The sequence below is a fragment of the Cydia amplana genome, chromosome 2, assembly GCF_948474715.1.
Source record: "Cydia amplana chromosome 2, ilCydAmpl1.1, whole genome shotgun sequence".
Taxonomy (NCBI): Eukaryota; Metazoa; Arthropoda; class Insecta; order Lepidoptera; family Tortricidae; genus Cydia; species Cydia amplana.
The window spans coordinates 1,552,440-1,562,956 of NC_086070.1; the positions used below are offsets into that span (position 1 = coordinate 1,552,440).

At 43.5% G+C, this 10,517-nt stretch overlaps 1 protein-coding gene and 1 non-coding gene across 2 annotated transcripts in view; both read left to right on the plus strand.

Moving 5' to 3' along the window:
* The window catches only part of LOC134655781 (adenomatous polyposis coli protein-like), a 53,126-nt gene extending 47,578 nt beyond the window's left edge, over nucleotides 1–5,548 (plus strand). Inside the window, exon 13 of the mRNA XM_063511246.1 lies at nucleotides 1,316–5,548. Coding sequence (XP_063367316.1) covers nucleotides 1,316–5,364 — 4,049 coding nt within the window. The 3' untranslated portion in view covers nucleotides 5,365–5,548. The remainder of the gene's footprint in view (nucleotides 1–1,315) is intronic.
* Nucleotides 5,549–8,080: 2,532 nt separating this feature from the next.
* LOC134662241 (U2 spliceosomal RNA) lies at nucleotides 8,081–8,273 on the plus strand. The gene has a single exon (XR_010098043.1). It is a non-coding gene; the product is annotated as a U2 spliceosomal RNA (small nuclear RNA).
* The last annotated feature ends 2,244 nt before the right edge of the window (nucleotides 8,274–10,517 follow it).

The following is a 10,517-nucleotide window of genomic DNA, read 5'->3' on the forward strand; positions in this document are numbered from 1 at the left end:
TGCAGGGTGGTTGAATTCGCTGGTACGCTACCAACGCACGAAATAAACATTCGGACTCGTTAACCATACTAGTGCCTACTATATTTCAGTACTAAATAATCAAAACGACCAATCACTATTTGCATCCAAAAGAATTTGATTTAAAAGAAAAAGATCACATGATCACATTCAAATCTTTATTTAAGTCAAACTACACCGGCTCCAACCCTACACCTCTGACCCGAGAAGATTTAACCCGGCAACAAACTCGGCGGGACACATTTTTTCAAAACAACACATAGTTTCTTTATTTTACAAAAGTAAGCTTCTAATGGCACATAAGAATTATAAATAACACTTGGAATTAAACACTTAGCTAAACGGTTAAAGAACGTGAGAATCTATAAGCTTTCAGAATAATCCTTCAGGTGTAAGCCTTCAGGAACGTAGCGAATTAGGCACGAGCTTGGCTAACGTCCGATCTCTAGCGCGGTCCGATCAAGAAGAAAGAAGAAAGTCCCAGCGGCGGAGCCAACTGCTCCCGCCTCCAATTCAAGTTGGCAAACATGCCTGACCAGTCTACCAACATAACGACAAAAATGCCAACTCGTGCCTACGTTCACTCAAGATACACCTCTTGACGTTCCAAAGCCTTCTACCTGTCATCTTAGTTCAACAATACGCCAATAGATGGTGGCGTTTTCTCTACGCAAGTTTATTATTCCGTTACAACCAAGTAAAACGTAACCAAACATTGCTAATCGACTTTATACAGGCGTTTAAAGCTATGAACTGTAACGCTGCGATACGTCCTTCCGGTGTCTCGCTCCGACATACATACGAATAAGAGATAATTCCCTACATACTGAAATCACAATATTTTTAAAAAAAGCGGCCAACTGCGAGTCGGACTCGCCCATAAAGGGTTCCGTATTTAGGGGATTTATGACGTATTAAAAAAAAACACATTTTACCACTTTGGAAGTGTCTCTCGCGCAAACTATTCAGTTAAGAAAAAAACCTATCCATAGATACCCCACACGTATGGGTTTGATGAAAAAAATGTTTTGAGTTTCAGTTCTAATCTAAGTATGGGGAACCCCAAAAAAAATTTTTTTTTCTATTTTTATGTGAAAGTCTTAATGCGGTTCACAGAATACATCTACTTACCAAGTTTCAACAGTATAGTTCTTATAGTTTCGGAAAAAAGTGGCTGTGACATACGGACGGACAGACAGACATAACGAATCTATAAGGGTTCCGTTTTTTGCCATTTGGCTACGGAACCCTAAAAATACATTCCATAGTATTTATAAACGTCTTTTCCTACTTCTAGAACGCAGACGCGAGAGCCGGCTGCCAATAAAATCGGCGCGGAACCTTGAAAAGCACTTCCCCGCCGCGCATGACTCCTCCAGCTCCCTCAGCCTCGACTCGTTCGGCTCCACAGACCGCGAGATCTTCGAGGAGACCGTGCAGGCCGGCCTCGGCCACGCCCGACACAAGGCCCACTCTGTAGAGAGACCCGCGGACCACGCGAGACCCGCTCGACACCACAGATCCCTCGACCGGAGCGACAAAATCTCGCAACACCGACCCAAAGTCAAGGACGAGGAGTTCGAGAGGAACCTCGCCTCGGGCGTGTACAATATCAAGAACGGCCCCCGCGGGCGGAGGCTCGACCGGGAGCTCGCCCCGACGAGGTCCCCGTACTCGTACCACGGGGAGTCCTCGGCCCACAGGTTCCGAGGTCACTCGAGGTACTACGACGACGGGCCCCCGAGCCTGCCCGCGAGGATCGACGAGCCCCGGAGACAACCGGAGAGGAGCAACTCCCTGAGCTCCCTCAGCAACGACTCGTTCGGATCTACAGACAAGGAGGTGTTCGAGCGCTGCGTCCGGATGGGCATGTCGAAAGCCCAGCCGAGGAGCGAAAAGCTCCGCGGGCGGAGCGACGACCGGGCCGAGCGCCGCGACGACCGGGCCGAGCGCCGCGACGACCGGACCGAGCGCCGCGACGACCGGACCGAGCGCCGCGACGACCGGACCGAGCGCCGCGACGACCGGACCGAGCGCCGGCGCCGCAAGGACAACAGGAGCCAGGGGGCGTTGGATAGAATGGTGGGGGAGGAGGCTCGCGACCGCGCGCTGCTGGAGGCGGTCATCGCGCGCGGGGCGGGGGCGGGGGCGGGGCAACATTCAAAAAACGTCCCCGCGCCGCCGGCGGCCGCCCCCGCCCCCGCCGCCGGCGGCGCCGAGACCACCCCGACACGCAGGCCTGGCTCTGATGATCCCGTCCCCTCTCTCGCTCCCTCGCTCGACTCCCGGGAACCTCCCGCTTCAACCCTCACGAGTAACGGCCTGAATCGCTCCAACGAGTGCCTCGCGCCGCAGTCCGCGAATACGACGCTGGACTCCGAGGTCCGCGACGAACTCGACCGGTCCAACGAGTCGTACGCGGACGTCCTCGACGGGTCCTGGAGCGACGAGCCGAGGAACTGCGAGGCGGCGACGTTGACGAGGAGGCTCGAGTACTCCGATATTAAATACCCAGAGAGGGTCTTCGAGGAGTCGAAGCATGACACGTGGAACGACAGCACGTGCCCTGATGACGTCACGTTCCCGACTATGAGCGGCTCCGTTCACATGGTCTCCTCCATCAGAAGTGAAATCGCGGATGCGGCCTTGGCGCTCCCGGATTTGCTGGAGAAAAGTGAGTCGGTGATGTCCCCCCGCCCCGATCTCACCAACAAGCTGGACTCGAACCTGCAGATCACTGAAGACAATCAACTCGGTGACGTCATGCTCGATAACATCCCCGAACCCAGCTATACTTCCCTAGTTGACGACGGCGAACAGAAGTTTGACTCCCTCATGGCGTCCGCTATAGAGAAAGAGGCGGCCAGGTTGGCAGCGCAACTGAAAAGCTCTACGTACGGCATGGAAAACAGTGTGACGTCGCTAACTTCTTTAGACCTAGACAATGTCAAACCGCCGTCACATTTAGGCAGTCTCCTCTCCTTGAGCGCCTCAGGCCAATGGGATGATACGTCGAAGAAATCCCAAAAATCCCGCAAGAAATCCCTCCCCGTCGCCATGATGGTTAAGAGAGCGCTCAGCAACTCCATGCACCAAGGATCCTCTGAACACTTGGATAGCAATCCTGTCAGTTTTCTGGACAATGTCAAACCTCCTTCGGAAATGGAGAATTTGGACATGGAGAGTAGCATGGTGTCTGTGAGCAGCATAGTGTCTGAGATAGCAGATAGAGAAAAGACTCCCATAGTATTTGACTTCAAACAGCCTATTCAGGATTTCCCTCTCTGTCACAACTTTAACCTCCTAGACTTGGACAAAGTCAATCCTCCGTCGCTGTTTGATGAAATGGCAGAGTCCACGGTAGAAATAGAGCCTACTACAGCGCATCAGCTGCACGATGAAATTTCTAGCACCTTAAATGTGGTCACGGATATTCCATCCGGCTCTGAAAACTGCACGCCTCTCCCATCGGACATGAGCAGCGTCGAATCCACTCCAAAGAAAACGAGAGACTCCAAATATTTGACCCCTAAAGAGAAACGAAATGTCGCTAAAGATAGATATCAAACTTACACTATAATAGACCCACCATCTGAGTCGGATGTTCTGACAGTGGCGTCTGAAGAATTTATGACGTGGACCAAATCAGAGAGCGACAGGTCGGACGACTACGTCACGGCTAATTCAGATGCGAAATCAAAGAGGAAGATGAGCGCTAAACAACGACGGTTAGAGGACAGAGCTAGGTATCAAACGCAGACCGTCAACATACAGAGCATCATACAGGAGACGAAGGCAGTCGATCCGCAAATCGAGAGCCTAAAGCAGCGGCTAGCCGCCAAGAAGACTGTGAAACAGAAACGCGTCGAGGACGCCGAGAGATTCAGGACTAGGACTCTCAGCGAGGACATCCCTCCTTCCCCAACGTTCGTCACCAAAGACGCCAGCTTCGAAAACGTGGAAACGACTACAGGCTACGACAGTCTTTCTTCTAATGAACTAAACCATCAACAGATTATAGACGACAGACAAGATGTCTTCAGGGAAACTGACAGCGGACACAACGAAGACGATTTCGAACTGAACTCGACCCAAATGCAAACGTACACTAAGAGCTTCAGGAACTACCTCCCCGTCATAGAGAGCCCGGCCGCGGTGGACATCTGCGTCGTCAACAACTTGAAGAACATAGAAATGACCGCGTCATATCGGAGGGCGCTGCAAAGCGATAAAGTCCAAAACCCGAGCAGCAGCGACTTTGCAAGTTACGAGGGAGACACACATTCCGACAACGATTCTGAAGAAGAAGCTCCGAGACCTAAACCGAAGATCACCAAACCGGAGAGACGAGATGAAAGTCTAGACTCCAACGACTCACACGAGAAGGAGCCTAAAGCGGTCAGGGGCAGGAAGAAAGCGGCGTACGTCTCCCCTTACAGACGAAGCGTACCGCCCGCTAAGAAACCAACCACCACTCCAGCCAAGGCCCCAGTGAAGGCCATAGTACCTCCCAAACCTAGTGCCAAAGCTCCGAGCAAAACTCCAACGACTTCCAAACCGCCCAGCGCCAATACTTCACCTAAAAAGACTCTTAACAAATCCCCATCCAAGATAGCTCAAAAAGCCGTCGCCATTCCGCTAGTAGCCGGCAAACCTTTGCCTCTAGAACGACAGGGCACCTTCACTAAAGAAAGCTCAGTCCCCGCTAAAAATTTACCAGTTCCCGTAGCAGAGAAGAAACCGATCGTATCTAGATACGCGAAAACCGCCCCTAAACCCGCTGTTAACACGTCTCCGTCTAGATTGCCGCAGCTTAACCGGTACTCGAAACCTCCCCTAAAGAAAGGCGGAAGCAGCGAGAAACCCGCGCCCAAACCCAAATCCGCCATGAGGAACTCCGCCTCCAACCACAGCCTACAGAGCAACGACAGCGCGAAAACTGTAACTCTAGCTTCCAGGGGCTCCAGACAAGGCAGCACTTCCAGCGTCAACAGCGCACAGTCTTCCAAAATCAACTCTAAAGACGTAGAAAGCAAAATAGCCAGTCTCTGGAAAAAGGTCGAGCAGACTAAGAAAGTGATCTCCAAACCCGATAAGCGGGTTTGGATCGAGAGCGACAAAACGGAACAGCCGAAACTAATCCGCAGTTCCACCTTCGAGGGTCAGCCGAAGCAAGCGCAAGTATCTACTGCGCCTAAACAGAAAACCGCGATAGGTATCAAAGTGTCGCAAATTCCCAGTTTGAGGCCAAAGTCTACGCCGTCGAAGGTCACCGCGCCTTCCGTGAAGAAACCGGTAATTACTCGGGTGTTTACGAGGAAGCCGGCCAACGGACCAGTCACGTAATGTGTCAAGTATTAAAATACTCAGTGAATTATGTTTATGACTCGTAGAATCAAGTGCGGATCGAAGATGTATGAAAAATTTATCGATGAGAGGTGTCATAGTTGTTTCAACGAATTTTTAGGCCGTAAATTGGTGTTTTAAATTAAGACACATGCGATAGGCCAGCCAGTGGTAAGCCAAAAACAGTTATAACTTGTTGTTACTAGGTCACTGATACAATGTGTTTCATGAGTGGATTGGATGAGAAATTGAATATTTAAGGAATGTTTGCATACTTATTCAAATTGTCGTTTAGGACAATTATGCTTGTTTAAGCAAGATAAATCGATCAATGTTTCTGGACACAGACGTCACAAATCGAATGGATTTTAAGTTGATTAATAAAGTGATGATATAATAAAAATGTGTTTCTTTAGGTCGGGCATGTTTGTTCAAGATGAAAATAATGTATTCTACAACAAAGACATTTTTGTCAAGAAGAGCTTCGTCTCTCGACCATGCAATGAAAAAAAAAGATGTATGTATAACCCTTTTATAGAATGTTAATTTGATTGCAAGTTTAAAAACCTCAGTTGTCATTCTATATTTTATTTTGTCTATGTATATTTGTTGCATTTATTTACTTTGGGATATTGACAACCCCTTTCTGACTGCAGTTTTAGTTTAAGATAACCTTTTGTAAAGTTAGCGGATGACAAAAAACCATGTGAAATGAACCTATACGGATAAACAAAATCGTGTTGCGTAGGTAGGTATGAAATCTAACCTAATGTTTTATGACAGATTTTCTATCACGTTTAGCGCTTTTTACTTAATCTTTACAGTGTAAGTAATTTAAACTAAGTCTTATTCAATAATTAAGTATAGTTTCTGTTCCTATCGGTCCCATATTGAGTTGCCTTCCGATTTTCGGTTGAGAAACATGAGTTTTCTCACTAACTATCGTAGAACGGTAAGCATTAGCTCCATTCATTTCGATGTAAATATTTCACATTACAACTAGTTAAGGTTACCATAACACAATTTGTATATTTTTCATAATATCATAACTTAAGTAACATAAATTGGAATTTCACGTAGTTTCGCTGTAAAAATGGGGACAAATATGGTATTTGCCTCAATTTTTTACGTCTAGTCAGATTAAATGTTATTTATAAGCTAAGCCTCGAGGTTACTCAATGGGCTGGTTATAGGTTGTTTTTTCCCTTCCAATTATTAGTACCTTTGTACTTCTCTCGTCGATGCATATGAAGAAGTAAATCTTCACCAATATTTAAATTAGCTTAACAATGTCTACTTGTCGTATTTATATCGATATTGGTAAATGGTTTATTGAAGTCGATATAAAACAGTACGGCAGGTAAACGTCATATTCAAAAATTCTAACAAAAATTACAGGTAGGTACTTGCTTACATAACATCTAAATAGTTTCAAGTCCGGAGCATAAATGCTATCAATAACGATCATAACTTGACTGTTACTTTGACCATTTCTGACTATTGGACCAGTCAATTATTCTCGTTTCAAAAGTTACTAGTGCTGTTTTAAAATTGCTTACGTACCTACGGAGCGGCCGAGGTGCTCAAAAATATCTGAACACGCCTTGACAATAGAGACGTGTCCAAATTATTGGTGAGCGCTTTGGCCGCTCCGATATATCTGATGACTGTACCTACATTTTGTAGTATTTTTCTGACGAACCCACGGCTAGATAGGACAAATAAGCTTCCCCGTGACGTAGTACTGATTTTCTAACGTTACGCGTATTTAAGGAATAGCATAATGTACTCGGTTATCCGCTGCTGTAGCCATTATTCTGTTACGCCAGTTTAGGTAAATAATTATATAGTCATAAGGTGCATATTTTGATGGTAATAAATTATATTTACCACATTTTGTTTGTTTTATTACATATATTTTACTTTTTGAACCCGTCGTGTCTATAAAAATTTACCTAACCCTTATACTATTACCTTCCGTTGTATACCTACTTGGGTAAACCTGGGTTACGGCGTTTAATTGATTCGATTTTCTACATAAGAAAAATGGTGGGTCCCCAAAATGGGCTAAGACTATGGTTAAGACGATGGTTTGAAGTTCAATTTTGAGTTATTTAACGATTTAAAGGTACTATTGTAGGTTTTATTAACTATATTCGTGGAAAAATTTTGAGAAACGCAAAAAAATTAAAAGATTTAATTATTGGGTTACAACACCTAAAGTAATTTCAAAATTAGTACGTAATTAAACTTTTTTGCGTTCCTCTGAATTTGTCCACGAGTGTATAAAGTACTATGGCATATATTTTATATGCAAGAAACAAATGAGCGTTACATACTATTTCCTATGGGCAGTACTTCATAGTAAAAAAAACAGACTATACATATAGCTGTGTAATTAATTTGTACCTTTTACATTGTTAAAAGTTCCTGATATAAATAAATATCAGCAAGGCAGCTATTGCTGATGAGCTAATAAACGAAAAATGTCCTAGTTGACATAATTTAGGCATATTCATTCCACAGACCTCTCGGGTAGTTAAATTTAAATTTAAAGTTCCAAATGAGAAGAAGACTCAAAACACATTGAACATTTCCATGTTTCGTTACCCAATATCCCGCTAGATGTCGCTGTACCGGCGCCATAGTAAAGCTACATCGCGGTGTTAAGATTTTTCCTGAATCAATGGCGTCTCTCGGATTGTAAATAGCAAGTATCGCTTCTCGGCCTTTTGGCTAAGATCAAAGTGTAGTATCTGTTCTTTTCAGCTTAATATCTGAAAGTTCCCTCACTGAGGGACCAGTATATTAAACTGATTTTTGTAAACCGACGGGATGTTCGGGGCTCGCTCCACTCCCGTCACGGGTCGGCCCGGCATTGCAGTGCCGCCGGGATTGGCCCACATAATACTATTGAAAAGCTAGGTTAAGGTTAAGCTTTGGTTTCCTCTGATAGCGGCCGTCTCCATACAAATACTACATCTCATGTTTAGCCGTATTATTTAGTATGGAGACGGCCGCTATGGCCGGGCCTATATGACGGCACCGCTATCCTAGGAAAACCGATCTTTACAGGATAAAACATAAATCGGACTATATAAAATTTGAATTTATTTGAGACACATTCATATTCACGATACACATGTGCACGCAGATTGTAACTGATAAACTGACATGTAAAATATTTCTATTTTATCAACAAAAGTTTGATTGATTGACAAATAGGCTTGTGCCTGCTCGTTCACTACAGAGAGCGCTCCGCTCTCGGTCAATCGGTCGAACTAGTTCGCTCTTTTAGTTCCTTTAGCTCAGTTCGGTCGTTGAACTTATTGAGAGCCGGGAATGAATAGGAATCGGTTTTATACTTGATTTATATAATTCAATTTTGACGATATGATTAGGTCGATAAACATTAAAACACGTTAGCACAATAAAAAAATTAAAATATATGATTTTCCTACAAACTTTTCGGGATTTGGCGTGCCACGTGATTCTTTCATCTCGTTCGCACTTGTGCCAGCGACATTGTGAACCGTTTCGTTCCGACCGTTTTCTGTTTCACTCAGTCAAGCGCTCTCCAATCCCACTGAACAAGGACCTAAAGACCGATTAAGAGCGCACAAAAAGATTTAGTTCCTTTCGGTCCTTCACGGGATTTCATTCTTAACAGTTCTTAGTTCGCGACCGACAAGCCCACTGACAAATAAATAATATGCAGTATGTATTTGGGCAACATGTAGGTACATTAAGGGTTCAAGGGGCAAGTTCAGTAAACACAGGCCCGAGAATTTAAGACTTTATTTGTACCATTCGTTGCACACATTATTTTTTCGAAGACAGCAGCAAAAACCTGAAAAATGATAGATACAATCAAAGTACTAACTGGATTTAGAGGTATGTGATCTTTGCCTAAAAGTTCAGTTCTAGTTGATTTAGATATCACTGGCAGTCATTTAAATGGCAAATTGATGTGCTGGTCTAGAAAAAAAACTTCTATGAATGAAAATATTACTTTTATTCACAATGAAAATACATTTGATTTAGTACTTGGTGAGATCAATTAATACATAAATCATATTTACAACGTGTCGCAAAACCTTCTCTATATATTTCGTTTCTTTTTTAGCAAGACTGCGTGATCATAAAGTGTCTTTTAAAAGTTTTAATTGAAAAACGCATTTTAAAAATCAGATCAGTAACTACCTATATTACTTATGAAAGCAAAAGAATGTAAATAATCGTATATGCTTCATAATTGTTACATATTTGCCGTGACTTATTTTTCAAGTGTTTTACAATAAAAAGACACGTCAACATTGTTTAAATTCTAAAGCTAAAAAAACGAACTACAGGATTATTAACGCTTAAGCTTTGGTTTCCTCCGAAAGCGGTGCCGTCATATAGCGGCCGTCTCCAGTAGTATTTGTACTACGACATCCATATTTAGCCGTATTATTTAGTATGGAGACGGCCGCTATATGACGGCACCGCTATCCTAGGAAAACCGATCTTTACCGTGCAGATGAAAAGCGACGGATGCGTCGTGGACATTAAAGCACTGCAAATAATTTTAACGAAATTATCAATTACTTTGCTAATAATAATAACTAAAAACATTAATTATTAGGTACATACATAGATGAGTTAACTGATCTTAATTCATAACTTGACAAGTTTCGTTAAATCTTAGTGTTATAAGTATATTATTTATATTGAAGATCGAATGGGAATCGGTAATATTGAGATAGTTATATATTATTTTTATCGAACCTGTCACAAACTTATCGCGGTCGGCGCGTGCGCCGTTATAATAAACGTCATTACCTACCGACGCTTCAATAACAATAGTTATATAAAAATAATTTAATTAATCTGCTTTTGTACAAGTAGGAATGTATCGTAAAATTAAATGTTATACAAATGTTAATCTAATAGATGTTCCTTTTAGGCGGTTTTAGTCATTTCAAATACAAGCATTCCTTATATTTTATAATATTAAAATAAAATAACAGCAATTCAGATAGAGATAAACATTTTGTACTAAGCAGGACCGTCATTACATTCTGTACCTAATAGCGTTATTGGTTTGCTGCAAATGGTCCTTCCGGCCACGTCACCAATCTTCTAACAAAAGCAGTCGCTGGTCACAATTT